The 22,105-nt window shown below is 37.5% G+C and overlaps 1 protein-coding gene across 1 annotated transcript in view; it reads right to left on the bottom strand.

Annotated features, from left to right (window-relative positions):
• Positions 1 to 2,824: 2,824 nt before the first annotated feature.
• The window catches only part of thsd7ab (thrombospondin, type I, domain containing 7Ab), a 231,566-nt gene continuing 212,285 nt past the window's right edge, over positions 2,825 to 22,105 (bottom strand). Inside the window, exons 21-28 of the mRNA XM_079837772.1 lie at positions 19,795 to 19,940; positions 14,831 to 15,005; positions 13,212 to 13,385; positions 12,742 to 12,822; positions 9,159 to 9,241; positions 7,580 to 7,793; positions 7,415 to 7,502; positions 2,825 to 3,767 (exon numbers count right to left, since the gene is read on the bottom strand). Of these exons, the coding sequence (XP_079693898.1) occupies positions 3,680 to 3,767; positions 7,415 to 7,502; positions 7,580 to 7,793; positions 9,159 to 9,241; positions 12,742 to 12,822; positions 13,212 to 13,385; positions 14,831 to 15,005; positions 19,795 to 19,940 (1,049 nt within the window). The 3' untranslated portion in view covers positions 2,825 to 3,679. The remainder of the gene's footprint in view (positions 3,768 to 7,414; positions 7,503 to 7,579; positions 7,794 to 9,158; positions 9,242 to 12,741; positions 12,823 to 13,211; positions 13,386 to 14,830; positions 15,006 to 19,794; positions 19,941 to 22,105) is intronic.

Genomic DNA, 22,105 nt, shown 5'->3' with positions numbered 1-22,105 from the left:
ATATCAAACCAAGTGGAATTTATTATGAATAAATGTATAGCCATTCCTGAATTTTCTATGACTTTTCAAAGTCCTTTTATAGGCATCATAAATGCAATACAATAATTGGCCTTTGATATACACTCTCAGAAATAAAGGTACAAAAGCTGTCACTGGGGCGGTACCTTTTCAAAAGGTTCACTTTTGTTTCTTTTAGGTACTAATATGTACACTTTAGGTACCAATATGCACGATTTAGGTACAAAAGTGTACCCTTTGAAAAGGTACCACTCCAGTGACAGCTTTTGTACCTTTTTCCCCCTGAGATTGTATATTAAATAGTAGGCTACTAAGGGAAACCATAATATGCAAACACTTTTAATTCATCCAATTTCTATAAAATGCTTAAATCATAATTTGTACCTTCAAGTACACAACGTCATGTGATAAACCAGGTACACTGATTTAAGTTTACAAACTTTAAATAACACAATATGCTGTTAAATGTGTTTGATTCACTAAATAGAATGTGCTCAAAAGTTCAGGAATCAGACTGCTCTGGTCGAGTTGTACGTTTTAAATTCACTAAAAAGAACTGGTTCATAGGAGTCAATAGTTCAGGAATCAGACTACACCGGACAGGTTGTGTGTTTTTGATTCACTAAAAAGAGCTGGTTCATAAGAGTCAATAGTTCAGGAATCAGACTACACCGAACAGGTCATATATTTTTGATTCACTAAAAAGAGCTGGTTCATAACATAAGAGTCAATAGTTTGGGAATCTGACTTCACTGAACAGGTCGTATGTTTTTGATTCACTAAAAAGAACTGGTTCATAAAAGTCAATAGTTCAGGAATCAGACTACACCGAACAGGTCATATGTTTTTGATTCACTAAAAAGAGCTGGTTCATAAGAGTCAACAGTTCAGGATTCAGACAACATCAGACAGTTGATATGTTTTTGATTCACTAGAAAGAGCTGGTTCATAAGAGTCAATAGTTTGGGAATCAGACTACACCAGACAGGTTGTATAATTTGGATTCAGTAAAAAGAACTGGCTCATAGGAGTCAATTGTTGGGGAATCAAACCACACCGGACATGTCAAATGTTTTTGATTCACTAAAAAGAACTGGTTCATAAGAGTCAATAGTTCAGGATTCAGACTACATCGAACAGGTTGTGTGTTTTTGATTCACTAAAAAGAACTGGCTCATAAGAGTCAATAGTTCGGGAATCAGACTACACCGAACAGGTCGTGTGTTTTAGATTCACTAAAAAGAATTGGTTCATAAGAGTCAATAGTTCGGGAATCAGACTACATCTGACAGGTCATATGTTTTTGATTCACTAAAAAGAGCTGGTTCATAAGAGTCAACAGTTCAGGATTCAGACAACATCAGACAGTTGATATGTTTTTGATTCACTAAAAAGAGCTGGTTCATAAGAGTCAATAGTTCGGGAATCAGACTACACAGAACAGGTTGTGCGTTTTAGATTCACTAAAAAGAACTGGTTCATAAGAGTCAATAGTTCGGGAATCAGACTACACCGAACAGGTCATATGTTTTTGATTCACTAAAAATAATTGGTTCATAAGAGTCAATAGTTCGGGAATCAGACTACATCTGACAGGTTGTGTGTTTTTGATTCACTAAAAAGAGCTGGTTCATAAGAGTCAATAGTTCGGGACTCAGACAACATCGGACAGTTGATATGTTTTTGATTCACTAAAAAGAACTGGCTCATTAGAGTCAATCAGGAATCAGAATTGTTTAGCTGCAAATTGTTTCCAGTATTTAAAAATATGCAACCGTATATCTAATGCAATATACATTCAGACATTTTAAAGTTTATCTTAAGTGTCTAAATACTTTGTAGGGTCCTTGTATTTTCCATGACCACTGTCCTGTGAGAATTGGCAACAATTAGTAACAAACCTTCCATATTTTTTAACCAATAATAAGGCAGAAACTATCGGTCTTCCCAAGAGACCCATTGTCTTGACACATACATCATTCATGTAATTAGATACCAGACATTGAAGATGGGACATAAATCCCCCAATCAAAAGTCATAATACTATCACAACCACTTTTCCCTAACAACTGTATATCAACCGATTATTTTGTATTATAAAAATGCCTGAATGGAAAACTATAACAAAAAAATACATATTTAAAGTCTGTTGAGCAGAAAAGACACATCATACAGTAGAAACTATACAATGCACAAATGAGTGAAAATAAAAGGACGTGAGGTCTTTAAAGAGTCCCACTCTGAGATTTATTTTTACACTTTCTCAGTTATCCCGCTTCATTGATGTGCTCCAGATTCATATTCTGTTTCCTTGAAGAATGCTTGCATTGTTCAATGGCGAATACCTTCCTTGCTGCACTAATATAGTGCAAAATAACGCCTGGAATCAGAGTGGGACTTCCAGGAAAACATGATTTGTCTTGTTTTCACCTTCCATAGAAAGGCTGCATCTTCTGTGAGCAAATGTTGTCCATGGTGTAAGTGAAATCTGAAGTTCAAAAGAGTTCTCTCTACTGTGTGTTTTGGCATTGTCTATTCAATAACTCCCTCCAAAAACATGAATCCTCTCAGCTGGGAAGCACAAGTTGGAAGAAAGATGTTCCGATAAGGTCCTACAGAGAAGTCCGACCAGTCGTAGAAGACCACTAGCTTGACCGCAGTTGCATAATTGACAAATGCTTGTAAGGAACTGAATATAAACAAAGGCATGATCTCACAGCATATGGAGATGTACTGTATGTAAAGGCTCTTCCAGAACAAGAACAGGAAGTAAAAACAAAGTATGAAGGTTTTTTCTTTTTCTTTTGCGGCTCTTGGATGTTTCATCTTCAAAGTCGGATTCAAGCAATGAGGGTCCAGTATTTGTGATGGTTAGGCATTTCTCATTTGGAGGAGTATTCAGGCGAATCTCATTCTCAAAAACATGACTAGGTCATATTTTACGTCAAAAACAAACGGCAATAAAAAACAAACAATTAAGCCTTATTTTAGGACTATTTAATTGACACTATCAGAAGAAGCCGAATAATGACAGTAGAGCTGCTTTACAGCAGAACTGAACTTGTTTCATAATGAATACACAGTTATTAAACTGAACTGAATTATGCTGGGTAAAGACACTATAATATCATATAAAGCGTTATCAAATGTAAGGTGACTTGACATGATCATAAAGACTGTGTGCATTTTGACAAGTTAAGCACATTTACCCCAAATTCTTATTACTGTAATGTAAAAACTCTTTTACTATACTTTTTTAAAACTCTATTTTAATGAATAAGTATGAATACATCGTGGTAATATTAATTATATTGCCTGTAATTTGTGCTGATTTAAATGAAAAGAAAGATATTTTTAATTAGAATCACTAATGGCAATACTGAGAATGACAAAAACACTTGTCCAGATGCAAAATCGTCCAGATGCATTACAGTAAAAGAAGAACTTATGAATTAATGTGCTTCATTGTCATGAATAATGCAATAATCAAATTTTCATGTTGTACAACATTTGAAAGGTGCTAAAACAGCCTTCGTTTTTTTTAATTAAAAGTATAATTACTCTGCTTTTTTTTCTTTTAATTTTGAGATATAACCTGGACATGTTTTAATGAGATTCACCCATTGATGATGTTTTCATGACGTTGGTTCTCCGAGAAAGGCTACATGTCTGCATCGCCGTCGTACGCCAGGGTCAGGGGTTTCAGTCGGTTATTGTTTTGTCTTCGCTGAGGTTTCTTTGGCTTTTTGCTGAGGACAAAAGAATCAACATTCTAGAATACCAATATGCCTGGTTTAAAAATGACTTTACTGCCATTCAAAAAAAAAAAAAAAAAAAAAAAAAAAAAAAAAGGCACCTCGGTTGACAGCAATTTACTAAAAACTAAATAAATATCCAGCAGCCATAAAACTAATATTTTAGCAATCACTATGCTGGGTTATTACTACGTTTAGGAACTGTAATTTAGGAAATTCACGGCTGCATTTAAATGTGGTTAAAGGAGCATTGCCTGTGTGTACTTTATCTTATGCGAAAACACATGATATATTATATAAATACAGTATATATTATAAATGCATATGCATTTAATGGCATATGACACAAAAAAGAAATCACAAAATAATAAAATATGATTGATGAAGAAAAATCATGATGATGAGGGATGGCTTATGATGAAATATAATAGGTGCAAAATGATGTGTAAAGCAGGATAAAGCTTTTTGATTAAATTCATTAAAGACCATATTGGCCTAATTTGTTTTCAGCATTACTGCAACATATGATCATAAAAAAGTCACTGTTCCAAAACCTAGAGATTTGCCCTAATAGGCATAACAGATGTGAGTCTGTTCCAAAAGATTGGAAACATTATGGTGCCGATTGGAATACCTTAATCTGAGGCAGAATGTATCCATCACAGAAAATGCAATGCCAAAATGCATTATGACAAATCAACAACAATTATTGATGACGGACAAAGTGAGAGAAGTGTTCATTTTAAATATATATTTTTAAATTCATTCAACAGTGAAAAGTATTGATAAAAGTAGTTTAAAGGCCCACTGAAATGCCTTGAAACGCGCAGCATTATTCAATATGTTGACGAAATTTCCCCTGAAATGGCTCCAGCTGTTAGCAGCTCCTCCCCTTTTCTGAAACAGCCAATAGCGTTTAGTTAATATCACAGTTTGACTAGAGCCTTTCTGTTTGGTAAAGCCAGAGCTTCCTCCTAATCTCTAACCGTTTATCATCATAATCTCCTCCATATCGCTTTGAAATACAGCATTCTGTGCACAATTTAAATGGGTCCGATATGTTTTGTTGTCTGCACCGACTTGCGCATATGATCTGCTCTGCGCTCTCGTGTCTCTAGTCAACGGCTCTGGTCAGGACTGTGTGTGTGCTGCAGCGGTGCGCTTCAAAATAGCGTGAAACCAGACTTCATTCGCCTCAACTGAAAGAATATTTACACTGTCTGAATCGTTTCCTATCGCATGTATAGTGCGCTATGTGCCATTCACTATGTAAAATAGTAAATGTGAAAACAGCAGACCGATTTCAGCCGCTGCTTCAGCGTCTATTTATAGTGTAGGGGGCGGGACGCTTCTGATTCTAGAGAGCATTTGATTGGACAGAAGATTTGACGAGAAGGTGAAGTCTGCGATGATGTCATCAAAATCTGTAATCCATTTTAACGGAAGTGAGAGACTAAGCTTTGAAAGCTTATATCTCCTAAATGCGAATTTTGTCATTGTTTTGGAACACACCAGCTTATTCATAACCTTAAGGCTAACATAGTCATTACTAAAAGCTAAAAAACTTCAGGGGTGATTTCAGGGGGCCTTTAATAGAATTAATCTAATTAAGTCTACTGTTTTTGCCTTTATTTGATACATTCATTTCCAAGGCAAATTATCAACATGATCAAAACCTTGCTCAAAAACCTGTTGTACATAACCTACATGCCTTCTGTCATAAGATTGATGGTTTAGTTTTAGTATAACTGTAAAAACGTCCACCTTCAGGTCATGGTTCACGAGTCTATTTGCTGTGAAATATTTACTGATTTTTAAAGTAAACATTAGGTGTGTTACAACACATAGATATAGATCGATACATTGATCTAATGTCTAACAATACGATGCAACACGTTAAAAATCGATACCTTTTATACTATAATACTTTTGCACAATGAAAGAACATTAGTAGGATTTCTTCTTCTGTCCTACCTATAATATGTTGTTGACATGTCTTTTAATTGTATAGTATTTATATATAATTTCCTCCCTTGTTTATCAGTTTTTTGACATTACAGCCCAGAAGCCTAAAATACTTTCTTGACTGTTGTCATGTCATAAGCTGTCATTAGATTACTGTGTGAATTTTTTATTTGTGGATGTCCCAATCAGGGTGCAGGATGTGACATTTTGAAATAAATGTTTGTTATAAATTTTGGTTGTAGTTGTGAGTTAATAAAATGTAACTGGTTGTGTAAAAAAGGCACATAATATCATAATATTGATATATCTGAATCGAATCGTATCGCAGAACTTTGAGGTTTTGGAAAATATCGCATTGCTGGCTATGAGAATCGATATCGTATCAATCACGATCAACTGTCCGATTTACACTCCTAGTAAACATAACTTTTATTGTTAGTAATATTTCAAGATAAACACGTCGCATTGACAATCAAGTAAAACTAAAATTGCTTAATTTTTGTTAAATTGTGAGTATCAAAAATGATCCATCAGGCTTTCGAGGAAAGATTATTTGTTCATCTCTCAATAATAATTGTATTGCATTATATGTTTTAAAACTACAGAGCTTTATTCATAAAACTAAGCATTTCAATATCATCTTACCTAGACATTATTGGCAGATATAAAAGAGACGACTGAAATTTATATGCATTTTATGCAAGTAGTCTGTTACACTGTCTCATTGATTACAAGCGATCAGAATTTCATCTTACTTTTTGGCCATATAACTAACAGCATTTGTTCCATAAATTGCACAAATTGCTATATGAGCCATGAAAGCCTGATGTATTAAAAATTATACTCAACAAAAAAAAAACGTTATTTTGTCGGGTGTGTTCACACTTTGGTTCAGTAGTTCAGTTTGCATGGTCCAGCCAAAAAAATAAATAAACATGTAGTCCTGGTCCGCTTGGCGTTCACATAGTTTTTTGTGAATGCCAAAACCGAACATCCAAAACAATGCTGCGCGCTTGGTTAAAAGGGCTTGTTGTATGAGTGTAGCAACATATTATGGTATTTTGACTAGCTGAGAACTCGTGAAGGCCTTATACAATGTGTAAAGGAGTAACATTTTTAGGCTTTTATAACTCACTTATGTGGGTTTTATTCAGCTAAGATCAACAATGCGGTCTTAGAAGGCAGCTGTCTATCTAAGCATTAGGCACCAAGGCAGCTCACTAGGTTTTGCAACAGAGTTAGTTTCTTTCTCTTTTTCTAAACCAATAAACCATAGATAGGCAGCCTACCCGGGCAGCTCGATGCATTGAGCATCAGGACATTAGGCACAGACTGAGGCCGAGGCACTAGGTAGAGGGGGCTGGGATGTCAGGAGATCAGGAGCCTGTTTTTCCGGGCTTTAACTGGCTCTTGACTCTTGACTTGGCTGCTGGCACTCAGGGCAGGTGTACGTCAGTTCATGGGCGTCTTGGCCCATCCATACCACCGTACCATTGGCAGAATCTGGCGTCCCGAGCGACCGCCGGATGGCATAGTAACTGCTGCTCATGACGGCGAAGGGAGGCATGGATGGTGGGATGTGAGTAAAAGAAAAACACAAGCAAACGAATGCATGGAGTAAATGAGAAAATAAAACGTGAGATGGCGAAACGGATGGAAAGTGGCGTCGTTCTTACCATGCGAGGTAAATCATTGACACTATAAATATCAGGAGGACAAAAACACCTGCCGCCACACCGTACACCCACGTCTTCAGCGTTCCGTCTAAAGAGGCAAAACGTCATTTTTTTAACAGATGCAAAATGCAAACCTACATAAAGAAATTGAAATTGAACATTTACCTGGTCCAAAGGGTTGCAAGTACCAGGTGCGTCCCACGCGGCCAGGCTGCACTGTGGTGGGCAGGGTGGGGTTGATGGCCCGGCTGGTCTTCACATCAGCTTTCTTGTCCCCTGCGGTAGGGATTTCGAGCACAGGGATGGGCGCACATTGCTCCAGCATCCCCTCGGCCGTCAGGACCTCGGTATAGCCCTCCTCGCACATACATACGCCATCCTGCAGGGGGCAGCAAAAGCATACAAATACGATCATGCTTTCTGCTTCCTCTCAGAGCTTGACCCAATTCACACCCAACAGATTGCTGTAGGAGTAGGTCCTAAAACCCCCTTCCAGTTCCATCTTCAAAATTTAACAGTTTTTGGTTAAATGTTTGAAATAAGGTCTGTGAATATATTCTCAAGTCGACATGAAATACATCAGTAAACACGTCATGTCTTGTAAAAGGTGGTTGCTAACAAGTGGCTAAATGGGATTGCAGACGCTGTTGGGGATATTAAAGGCCATCACGCTGAACAGGTAAACTCATCGACTCACTAGCCTCGTGTTTATGACCAAATTGTACATTTTAGGTAGACTGAAAGAGCTGTTGAAAGCTTAGCAGTGGTGACATTGAAGGTGTGCAACTGTGCTGTAGTTCATTTATAGCCTAACTTGAGCATTTTTACTTCTGGAGATTATAAACATTATGGGATGCGCGCTAGCCAGACGGGATTTAAACTTTGTCGGCTGGAGACCCAAGTTTGGTTTGAAGATGAAAAACATACCAAGCTTGATTTCTAACACACACTCATGGCGTTCTGCATGGTCTTGCGGCTGTCAGAGCAGAAACGAAAGCTGCTGCTCTCTTTTTTCCATCGCCTCCGGCGAGTTTATATGTAAATTGCACGAGCTTATTTTATCCATTAGATCGAAAGATTTGAAAAAGCCCATACATTTACCCAGTCATAGGCCCTACCCTCTAAGAAATCAGGACAGAAGTGGTTGAAATTGGACAAATGAGGTGGATTAAAACACCAGGTGTAAACGGGAATGTGTCTCCCTCGTCTACTCGTGATCTGATCGACCAAAACACATCTTAATACCAGGTGTAAACAGGGCCTTTGACAAGGGAACCAGGGTAATGCTAACTTCCAGGCTGGCCTACAAAATTACGTCATTCCTGCAGCACTCTATCGACCAGGGAAATAAATGTTATCGCCCATCCACAGAGGGAAAAGAACATTCACAAACTTCTTGTCTTTTTTTGCAAGAGATTGTGGGTAAAATTTGTACAAATAGCATGCACAGCATGCACACAAAAATCAACTAGACCTTTAATATTATTTGTGCAGTCATCGTTTAGTATGCACTAATTCTAGATCTCAATATGATTGAAAAATGGTCTTGTAAACTTGTAAAAAAAAGCTCCTTGAGCACATTTCAGAAATATAGATCAACTGCACCCCAAAAAAACTAAAGTACCGCTTATGACTACGATTTTCTGTTATGTCCATTATAATAATTACAGCTGGAGCAACTGTCTGCGGTTACAGACACCCAGGCTGAGAATTACAGTAATCCCACAATCCTCTTGTTTCTTACCTCCGAGCAGAATGACTGTGGTTTGTCACAAAGTGGATCACATGACTGGTCCGCCCCTGGCAGTAGCGCTGGAGGGCATCCACCTGGAAGAAATAACAGAGATCATTTTCAAGCTTTTGACAACAACTAGATTTGAGTTATGTGCACCAACCAACCAAAGACGTAACACTAACGTCATTCTACCTCATTCAAAAGTATAATTTTCTATCACATCACTTAAGTGCAATACTGCATATATTAGAGCCACTTTAAGTCACCATGAAATCAAAATGGAGAATTCTTTTTTTTATGGAAGTATGATACATGATTTGTCTGTGCACACCATCATTTTTTTCATTCCCTCCTCATAATCTTGAATCAAAATAACTTCCCCTCCTTGCAGCGACATCTCTTCTCTTCTCTGATGACATGTTTACTGGTGTGAGGGCGGGGCAACCTGTCACTCACATGAGATCCACCAATAGCAAACCATAACCATCCAATCGATTCCCCATGGACAAAATCAAGCCCTGCCCTACTTTTTTTTTTTGTTTCACTCAGATATACATCACAATAGGGAAAAAAAGACTATCACAACTTCTTTTTCATTTTGACTCAGTGTTGCCAGATTGGAAATGTCCAAGTATCGTATCAGAAGTTCAAAGTGATCGTACACAAGTCAAATATACAGAATACAGCTATTTATCTAGACCAACAACTTTTTGACACAACCTGCAAATTACCACAATAGATACTATATTACCTTCCCATTTAAAGGAAATGTATGTAAGATTGTGGCCAAAACTGGTACTGCAATCACTTTCAAATTACTGTAGAGCGGTGTATCCCCTCTCTCCCTCCCCCTGATTCGAGGTTGCCAGATAGGCTGCAGGATCCAGCAGGAACGTAGGCTGCTACAAGGAGCTTCCAATGGCAAGTGACGAGTCCTACACAGCAAGTTTTTTTTTTTTTTTCATTGTCACAACGTTTTTCTGATTCATAACGAGGTCTTTTAGGTTTCGTAAAGTTGTATTTTTTATCCAAAAAGTTTGTAGCTGCAGCTGTGATAAATAGAGCAGAGCTGGCAACCCGGATGCCGAAACACTACTGACTTCGTGATTGGTAGATAGGTGGAGGGTGGCGCTTCAGGCCAAAACACAACATGTCAACATCTTGTGGGCTGCAACTTCACTTTTAAATTACAATATCCTGGCCGGAATACTGTTGTCAGTGATATAAGTATTTGAAATTAACATGATTTCTTAATGTCTAGTGACATATCAGGGCGATTTTATGATTAATTGAAATACATTTCTTACATACAGTTCCTTTAACTATTTAACCTTCCCCTTCGACTCTCCCCTGTCTACACCTTCCTTTTCAGCACTCATTTTCTATCCTTTATTGCTAAACTATCGGCCTCAGCTTGGAAACAACTGACCTAAGCGCTGCGGCAGGAACGTTAACCCTTGTTTGTGAGAGAGATTGGCCGAGAAGATGTAACGTGAGATGAGATGGAAGACATGCGTAATACCACATTCTCGTTCTCCTCACATGACGGTAAACGTAGTATCCACAGCTAGATTAATGAGTATAGACTTGGTCGGCATTACTGGGAACGCCCACAAAAACTCATATCCGCCATATGCCATGGGGGAAAACAAGCCATTAGAATGAATGCACGTAGACCTTGTTAGACACTTTATCTGTACTCTTTGTAATGATTAGGATTTATTTTTGCCTGGTGCAGTCCCGAAAAGTTGTGGCGTTCTGCACCTCAAGTTAGTTAAAAAACCCTGATCTGAAGTTTTGTACTGCCAAATAAACAGACGAAGCCTTTCGTCAATTCCGAAAGCCTGTGCAATACGGCCATTACAATTAAACATTTGCACTACATGATGCCGGTATTATTGTAAATATATAAAAAAAGAGATTTCATTAATTGCAATGGCAAAAGTTTGTTGAACAAAACGCCAATAAAGTCATACTTGTCACGGGACTCGTTAAAGCAGTTTTTCACAATGAGTGATCACATAGCCACATAATGCATGAGGTTATTAATGTACAAAACATTCAAAAGTCTTCTTTATTTCATGATGGGAAGGGCTGGGCTCATGCTTGTGCTTCAAGGTGATAGTCACATTGTACGGCACTTGTATATTTTCTCGTCAAAATGCATGCTGCTCCCACAAATATTACACAACATAATAACTAGGCTACTTCATAGCTACATCTTTTGATGAAGACGGTTGCTATAAAAAAACCTCTGCTATTTTCAGTAATTCTAATAATATTGTGACACTGACAACATATTGTAAACTCCAAATATCAATTTCATAGCACAGGACATTTCATGTATGTAATGTATATACTTTTAATTCAGGAACACTGAATTTACGTCTTCATCGAAAGATTTATGAAGTAGGCATGTCATACCTATATGGGGGTCAGGGGAGCAGCATGTATTTTGATGAGAAAATGACACCTCTGGACTGTACGGACAATCTGACCCAATATGGCTCAGTTTTTTATACATCTTGCTCTGTCGAGCGGCAAAAGTGATACTACACAGGCTATACCGGGTTAACCTCATCCATTTTCATTGTGGGGGAATGGACTGTTTTCCCCCACGCCACACCCCCAGCTATGACACGACGCTGACCAAGTCTATAGAAGTCCCTATGATTACAACGACCATCATTTGAAGTGTCACAAAATTCTGAAATTATCGTACATTATGGGATTTTTTTCATTATTGATCTTTCATTGTAGAGGTCAAAATTATCGTACAAATACAATAATTATTGTACGTCTGTTCTGACATGACAAATAATTATTCACTAAGTAGTACTTTACAAATCAATCATATCCCACTGCTGCTAAACTGCAGGTATATATTACTTACTTAACTGTCAAATCGGATTTTACTCTGTATACCTTGTGGTAACATTGTATTTATTGTCCATATTGACTGTTGTCTTTTTTAGTCATCATGACTGTCTACTACTGTGTATGTTTCACAAAGGAACTGCATTACATTCTCATCCATTGCCATGTGCTAAAAATGACAAGAAAATTGACTTTGGATTGCATTTTGGGATATAGTATTCTAAGCTGTGTGCTCTTTGACAGTGTACACTAGTAGTTTCATCTGAAACTACAGAAAATGCGCATTTTGTGCACAGTACACATACTATATACTACTGGTATGATGTTCTGAACACAATCTGCTTAAAACAGCACTTTGCTAATTCTTTTATAATTATTATGCATGCGGCATTTATGAGCTCATTAATTCAGAAGCTACAATAATTTATTTGTCACACTGCAGGAACATTAAAAAGGATAGCCTTTAGTGAAGGCAAAAAGGCATTTAAAAGTGGTGAAAAAAACTGATAGGACCTAAGATCTGCACACTGCATTATGCATTCATATACATTCTAACTTGAAAACTTGATGTTGATTAAAAAAGACACATCTTGCATCAAGCTATTATCCACTTAACAAAAGTGCTCTGAAGGTTGGTATTGGTATCTGTCAACCCTCATTGGTTGCTCATTCGTGTGACTTAGAGAGACAGATGTAAAGTGTTGTTTTACAGCACCTGTGACGTTTATTCCATCTGAGCGTTGACACCAGATCAGCTGAGGACCGCCCATCCACTGGTACTCATAACACTCACCATCTATACGGAAATCAACAGAATAAATATACATACTGCAGACGTACACTATTGGACAGTTGTAGAGAGACTCATTAAGGGTGTCGTCACACTCGCATCCTGTTCAAAATTATAAGTGTTTTGCATTAGTGTTATAGCTACGAAGGGTGGGCCAACTCCATATTAAACCCTACGGATGTCATTAAAGTTCATGTGCATGTAAAGGCAGGCGTCCCAAAACTTTTGCCAATATAGTGCATGTTGAGTCTTAGGTCACTTTTCAATCTAAAATTCTTAAATGCATGTTACATGAAGTGATGTAAAAGGTATTCATTCTAGGAATCCTCCATGTGGAATTAAATCAAAGTAAAGCAGTGTATTTATGCAAATGAGAGAGGAGGAGCGGGTCTCACTGCTGCAGGGACGGGACTGCCACTCCTGATCGGGACACTGTGCAATGTTTTCTGGTTCCTGCGCAATGACGGCACGCGAGCGGACCTGCACCGGAGTGAAGTCCAAACGCTGACCCTTCACACACACCCTCTGACACAGGCTCCAGTCGGACCACTCCATCAGGTAACAGTCACCTGAACAGATCAACAGGAGAGCCGTCTAATGTAGCTGTCCACTAACCAACTCAATACAACCTGATATCAGCAGAAGAGAAGCTGTGAAACTATAATTAAACATGCAACAATTCCCAAATACAACCTGATAACAGCAGAAGAGAAGCTGTGAAACTATAATTAAACATGCAACAATACACAATTTAAAGTAGTTCATATATAGTCAATATAAACTACCTGTTTAAGAACGATAGCTACATTATAACATGTATGTATAACATGTATGTACATATACATGTACATTATCTGACCTGTAAAGTTGCCAGAATAATAATCATACGCTGTTTGTTAATTGGCCAGAGGAGAATTGGCACCCTGACTGAGCCTGGTTTCACCCAAGGTTTATTTTTCTCCATTAGGTCACCTGATGGGGTTTTGGTTTCCTTGCCACTGTTGCCTCTGGCTTGGCTTGCTCAGTTGGGGACACTACATTTTTCTAAATTTTTCAACTAAATATCCAAATAAATCTAATTATTAAACTAAATTAACCACATAAACTAAATTACTGGTCTAAAGCCAACACGGTCACTGTATGATTATTGAAATGAACAGATGACATCACCGTTTTCTCCAGAATGGCTATACGGCTGAATAAAATTCTGTTGCATTATTTTCCTTTTTAACACTGTAAAGCTGCTTTGAAACAATCTGCATTGTTAAAAGGGCTATATAAATAAAGTTGATAACATATTAAAAACTATATTAAAGCCATTTCAGGGAGTAATATTTTTAGATTACATATTTTAGATTATCTAATAATATGATTATATAGATTTAAAACACATTTATGAGGAACAAAAACAATGAAGATCTCAAATAGAGTGTTGGCATCAAACCTGAACCAAAAATGTTATATTACATACAAAAAAACCCCACCCAAATTAAATAACTACACTGAAAGAAGTGACAAACAGCAATATTGCTATATAACTAAATACTTATAAGAAAATATTTTTTTAAAACAGTTATTTGAAACTGTTTGAGGCAAGGTTTGCATTTTTATGGGAATATTTTAAGACAATAATTGCAATAATTTTTTATATAAATTGTTGTGCTAATATTTGACCAAAAACACCAATAAAACAGTGTGTGTGTATATTGATAATGTATATTACTTAATAAATGTATATTTAAAAAAAATTACATATATATAATTTTTAAATAATATACAATTATTTTAGTCAGTTATATTCAATAGACTATGATGATGGGACTAGGGTGAATTTTAAATCTCAATGACATTTGCCCTTTAAAATCAGTGTTGTCAAGCTATGCTGTCCTTGCCGTTTTTTTTTTTTTTTTTTACAGTGTTTTTTTTGCTGTTGAAGACAGTTTGTCCCGCTAACAGTTTGCATGCATTGACGGCACTCATAGATCAAGAGTCCTGTGTGAATTTAGTCTGTTACCAGGGCAGGGTAAGGTGCAGGTTTCCTCCAGAACAATGTTCTTATCTCCGTCGACGGCCTGCTCCAATCCAGCACAGAGGTCTTCCTCTACAATGCTGATCTTCCCATCACCGGAGCCGTCTGATACAAAGCATGACAGGTTCCGGAAACGCAGGCCCACCCCGCACACCACCTCCTACAACACACATGCACACACAGATTTGGATGCGAGTGCTGCGCAGTCATAAACACTTCCTAAATCCAAAGATCAAAAGGAGGATTGAAACGGAGGAGGATCAGAGAGAATAACAGAAGAGAAGATGAGGTTGACAGCGAGATTGGTAAACAAGGTGCTGGAAAGCGAGGAGTTCCAGCGCGGGTCGTTAATGTATTCAGAGTGCGCTGTGTTGGGCGATTGAGGTGTTTGGCTTCAACCATTGCTCCGCTGTACTATATGATTCAATAAGCACTAAATTGTTTGACTATCATGAGTCACAATGGAGCTCAGCAGAAAAAAAGAACAAAGAGCAACAGATCAGATTATAAACTTGAATTTGTTTTCACAAGCTCATTTTACACATGAAAATGCTGAGAGGAAAAAATTTACTAAATTGTATTCAGCAATGACGCATTACTTAGTTTAAAAAGAACACTAAAGACATTTATAATGTTACAAAAGATTTGGTTACACTTTATTTTAAGGTGATGTAGTCATATTGTACTACATCTTGTAACTACATGTACTTAGTATAGAGTTACGGTTAAGGTTTTGTTTAGGTTTAGTTGTCATTATGCATAATTTACTGTTATTACTATAGTAAGTACATGTAGAAACGTGTAACTATGTCACCTTAAAATAAAGTGTTACCAAAGATTGTTATTTCAAATAAATGTTGTTCTGTTGAACTGTTTATTCATCAAATAATCCAAAAAGCTTAAGCAACGTTATAAAATAATAAAATCAGAAAAACAAAAACAAAAAACTTGTTCCTTAACAGCAAAACATGAAACATATAAGAATGATTTCTCAAAGATCATGTGATCAAAATGCAGCTTTGCCATCACTGAAATATATGCTAATATACATGGGAATATTATATATATACAAAAATAGTTTGTTAAAGGCAAAATATGTAAGATTTTCGGATTAAAATATCCCCAAAACACAAACAATGTGATATAGTTTGTTCACTTGTGTAGGCCTACTTACATTATCCCAAATGTTTCCAACAATGTTTAAATCCAGAAAAATCTGATATTTTAACCAGTGTAATGGCCTGTGTTGCATGTCAATGGCATCATACCTGTGTTAACCTCGATTTCCGGTTTTATTTTGTAGAAACCATGGAAACACCAAAGACGCTTTATTTGACAGTTGAGCAACTGTTTGGATACTTTTATCGACAGAAAACGAGTCATTGTTTTACAGCTCAACATGGTTAATCTTATTGTTGAATCTCGTTTTCTTGATGTACCATGTTTGTACCATGTCTCAGAGACAATACTATTTTGTCAATGGCTAACAACATAATCAGAGAGAGCTTCATTTGAAGTAACAGTAATACAGCATTTAATCCACCATACAGTATATTTTAAAATTAATTGCATGCCATTAGCAACACAAGTCATCCAGATTTTATTAATATGATATTCTAATATCGATCTAGATTAGTGCAAAGTGCACCAACTCAAAATGTGCCTTATTTAAGGGTGTAAGGGGCGATTTCGGATTCAGCCTTTCTTCCGATTCAGTCCTATTCTTCTGCGCCCTCTACTTTACAGGAGTGAATTTGCATTTCCTTTAGCCTTATTTAATTTTGGTGTGGAAGGGCCTTTACATCTGCCCAAAAATATAACTTTTTGTTATTATAAAAAAACCCAGAGGAGAAAAAGTAACAAAAGTAACTATTCTTAAAAAGTAACCAAGTAACACAATTAGTTACTTTTTAAGAGAAAAACGTATATGATATTGTAACGAATTACTTTTCAAAGTAACTTTTCCGAACATGATGGGAGCAAGAGTCCCATTGGATTGCTTTCCATCGGCTGTGGAGGTGAATACGACAACTCCCACGATTCCATGCTCATTCACGGCATCATCAAGCTACGCCTTTGTTATTTTTTTTTGAAAATACGACCTCTAGCGATGAAACTTCCATACTGTTCCATGCAATATTCCACAATATTACTGTTTTGACAGTAAATAAATATAAATAAATGCAGCCATGGTGAGCATTAGGGACTTCTTAAAAAAAAAATCCCACCGACCCCAAACTTTTGAGAGGTTGAGTACGTACAGTCTATTTAATTGATTGAACTATTGTGCACTAGGGGTGTCACTTTACGTTCGAAAATCGATCGGACCAACCAACACAAGTTTCGAAAATGAAAACAGGGAATCGATTTTAACCAAATATGTACACTGTTCATTTTAAACGAATTAAACAAATAAAAGACAGATGTAACAAAACTCACAAACAAGCAAAAAAACAAAATAAAGAATTTCGAAAGTGCAGTAGGCGTTGAGAAAGCTAAAAAGAAGATTCTCACTAATTTTATGCTCCTATAGTTTAAATTGGCTGCTGCTGGTGAAAAAAAAAAAGGAGGACAACGGCGATCCACCTGTGCGACATGAGAGACGAGTAATAACCAGTGGCGTAGGCAGAATTTTATTTTTGGTCGGGCCTGGGCAAAAGTAAGCGGGCACTTTCACGGGGTGTGTGTGTGTGGGGAGAAGGTTACAGTGAATGGGGGTTGTCACTGTCAAAATAAACCAAAACTGTAGTTACAACCTGTCCACATACAAGACACATGCAGCGGTTACAACAAACGTTAAACACTTTATTTCCACTTTTCGAATATTTTCTTCATTTTTAATTTAAACTAAACGCCTTTCCGATCAGATATGTGATGGGAAAAGGAAATACAGCGAGTTCGGCAAAAGGCGGATTCGAACCTCCGGTCGAATTGCGTCACAACTTAGTGCCACACACCTTACCCCTACACCATCACTACTGACAGATACTAGGCGTTTCTCAATGTCAAGGAAGGATCCTCGGAAGCCAGAATTCCGAGGATGCTACGTCATCGACGTCCGTCGAAGGACTGTTCCAATGTCGAGGATCCTCGGAATTTCAACCAAGGTCTGAGTCCTTCGTTCGAAAAATATGCCATATACAGGAAAGGATGCATACGAGTAGACTTCGCGCACTTAGCGTTCTCAAATCACCCACAATCCTATGCGCGCAGCTTTGCTATCTTGTTCAAAAAATACAAATTATCGGACGTTGGCAGAGTCGGAGCGTTTACGGGGCAATATGCTTTCAAGTGTAAGTATTTACGTTACCAAACATTTGTTATAACCGTAGTAAATATAAGTAAAGTTTAACTTGTAAATGCCAGTACAAATTACAACCGTATACAAATGACGTTATTGATGGCTAACGGACCTTTTCACTGACGTAATGAGGCTGACGCGCACTTGCTAGCCTGTTCCATTTACTTGTTCTCCGAATGCTTAAGAGGAGCCTCGCCTCGCCTCTGAAGGAAGTGACTTGGAAGGATCAGTCCTGCAGAGGAAGGATCCTTGACATTGAGAAACACCTACTGATGGCGTGTTCCAGGCTTTACAGGACGAACTTGGATTTGGAAAGTCTTACCGTTACTTGTGGCCTGATGGATGGGTTCTCTCCCGCGTTAATGCAAGTTTTTAAAAGTCCTTTTTATAGAATTTTGCATCGCTGCTGTTTATCTATCACACAACTGCAAATTATAGGCTAAGTGAATAGGTAAACACACTTCATGAACTCACAGACACGAGGCGCAAGACATGCAAGAGACACAGCCTGACACCTAATTGCCACAGCTGTCAATCAAACTCATCAAGCATTTTGCAAAAACCATAGACTGTAAAAAAATTAATTGTATTTATTTTAGTATTTAAGATGTTATAATAATTTTGTAATTACGTTAAAATAATTTAAACAACTGCTATTTAACAAATATTATTATATTTGTATAATAAACTGGGGGGGCCTAGTCATCATAGTGTGTGCCCGTCAGGCCCACCCGCACGCTACGCCCCTGGTGATAACCCCTAATAACTTGAGGAGTTCGATATGGATGCACTTCGGGTTTGGACTGTAGATCAAATAATGAAGAAGGAAAAAGTGGTATGCAAACTGCGATTGCGAGTTCCCAAATCACAGCAGCACTACAACTATGACGGGGCATATGCAGATTCATCAGCCAGATGAATACAAATACCTAGACCCGGTAGAGGTAGGCTAGTCCTTCAGTGAATTTTACATTTTATTTTCAACCTCTTTTTATGGGCTACAATCGCCTAAAATTTCATTTGAAATGAAACCGCCTCATTTCTTTTGTGACATGCAAACACAGCCATGTTGAAGCCTGCAGTCATGTTTTTCCATTGATGTTATGGCAGTCCTCTCTGCTTATTGTTTTTTGAGAATTTTGCACTCCTGTCATTTGTGCACGAAACTTCACGCCAATAAATCATCAGATATATTACGGACTTGTGCATCTCAAGCTCCCTCTTTACATTCGTCTTAATGCCTGTTAATTGTCCGTGGATTGGCCTATATTTTGGCGTTGAAAATGGAAAAGTCTTTAGACATGGAAAATCGATTTTTACAATTGATTCAATGAACACTTATGTCTCAAAAATATCGTTTCACAAAAGTGACAGCCGTATTGTGTGCCTTAGTGTGAATAGTTTGGCATGTCTTTTAAAAACATTTTCAGTGGCAATAACTGTGAAAAATATTTAAAAAATAAACATGACCTTGAACCTATCCAAGTCTGAGTTCACCAAACTTGAGCCGAAAGACTTCTTTGAATATGCTTTGAATATGTGAAAAGGTTTCTTCTTGCAGTGCTGAGTTCCAGTGTGATGAACTCTGATCTCTAAATTTACATTGAGAATATACGAGAACGCAATGAAAAAAGATGAAATGAGAGACCTCGACACGGCACTCTGACCACGGGCCATACTGCCATCTGTAGCAGGGTCGCACAGGACACGGCTTCCACTGCTCCATCTGAGACGAACACGGCCTGCCGTCCCCTTGAGACGCCTGAACCACCGTCCGTCTCCGCCACATCTTCCCTGAAGTATAAAGACAAAGACAAATGAGTCTGAGCTTCGGTTCCACAGAGAACAAGATCATTTAAAGGAACAGTTCACCCCAAAAAAATGGTAAAATGCAAAATCCTACTGTGCAAAGGTTTAGGGTCAGTAAGATATTTTGATGTTTTTGAAAAGTCGCTTATGCTCACCAAGCCTGCATTTATTTTAAAATACAGTAAAAACAGCAGCATTGCGAAATGTTATTGCAATTTAAAATAACTATTTTCTATTGTAATATATTGTAAAATGTAATTTATTCCTGTGGTCAAAGCTGAATTTTCAGCATCATTACTCCAGTCTTCAGTGTCACATGATCCTTCAGAAATCATTCTCATATGATGATTTGCTGCTCAAGAAACATTTATTATTATTAATTATGTTGAAAACAGTTGTGCTGCTGCTTCATATTTTTGTGGAAACTGATGCATTTTTTCAGGATTCTTTGATGAATAGAAAGTTCAAAAGAACAGCATTTATCTGAAAATAGAATAGTTACTGTAACTTTAAAAAAAAACATTTTTAAATAATATTTAAAGTATCATTGCTGAATAAAATGATTAATTTCTTTCAAAAACAACAACAGCAACAAAAACTGACCGAAACTTTTCAGGATCATGGATCGAAGGATCATGCGACACTGAAGACTGAAGTAATGATGCTGAAAATTCAGCTTTGATCACAGGAATAAATTACATTATATATTCCAAATATATTAAAATGGAAAGCAATTATTTTCAATTGTAATAATATTTCATAATATTACAGTTTTTACTATATATTTGATCAAATAACTGCAGCCTTGGTGAGAGACCTAATCTAACTGACCCCAAACTTTTGAATGGTAGTATGTACAGTACACACACGCACACAGTGTTTTTATGTTTTATGGGGACTTTCCATAGACATAAGGATTTTTATACAGTACAAACTGTATATTCTATCCCCCTACACCAGGGGAGGGCAATCCAGTCCTCGAGGACAGAGTTTAGCTCCAACCCTAATCAAACACACCTGAACCAGCTAATCAACGTCTTCAGGATTACTAGAAGGCTACAGGCAGGTGAGTTTTATCAGGGTTGGAGCTAAACTGGAACTGGAATTGTCCATCCCATCCCTGCCCTACACTAACCCTACCCCTAAACCTACCCATCACACAAAACTTTCTGCATATTCACGTTTTCAAAACATATCACTTAGTATGATTTATAAGCTGTTTTACATCATGAGAATGAAAATAAAGTTAAAAAACTTTTGATTTTGGAGTGAAATATAACCTGAACCTGTTTTTGACAGACTTCATGAGCTGCCCGCATACACACATCTCTACACACACACACACACACACACACACACACACACACACACACACACACACACACACACACACACACACACACACACACACACACACACACACACACACACACACACACACACACACACACACACACACACACACACACACACACACACACACACACACACACACACACATCTTTCAGTTTCCAGCTCAAGACACGGCTGTCTCAGATAACTCGCTAGCTCATCCCACACGTGTTTAGCATAAAACTGCACACAATGCGCCGCCTTCTCTCTCGCTCTTCTTTTTCTACCTTATCTTGGAAGTGTTTGGCAGGTCGACTGTCATTTTCTATCTAGAGCTGCTTCCATCTATTTTTTCCGTTGAACAGTCCATCACTTCATCTCGTATTTCAGATTTCTAGCTCCCTTTTCCGATGCTATCTTTTTGTTCTCTCTTTTCATGCACAATTTTGCAGCCTACATGCATACCAAGTCCCAAACAGATGAGCATGACTTCAGCAAAAACATTTGCGTTCGATTTTACTATGAAGTTTAGATGATGTTTTCCATAATTAGTGTGCAATATGCATATCAATGGGCTAAGACTAATATCAGGGTCTCTGCAGGTTTTATGAAGGTACATTTAAGACCTTTTTAAAGGATTAGTTCACTTCAAAAAGGAAAATGTCCTGATATTTTACTCACCCCCATCTCATCCAAGATGTTCATGTCTTTCTCTCTTCAGTCGAAAAGAAATGAAGTTTTTTGAGGAAAACATTCCAGGATTTTTCTCCACGTCATAGACTTCCATGGCAACCAAAAGTTGAAGGTCCAAATCAATG

This window comes from Gobio gobio, assembly GCF_949357685.1.
Source record: "Gobio gobio genome assembly, chromosome: 15".
NCBI lineage: Eukaryota > Metazoa > Chordata > Actinopteri > Cypriniformes > Gobionidae > Gobio > Gobio gobio.
The sequence above is the reverse complement of the archived record's forward strand: the minus strand, read 5'-3'. Positions and strand labels throughout refer to the sequence as shown.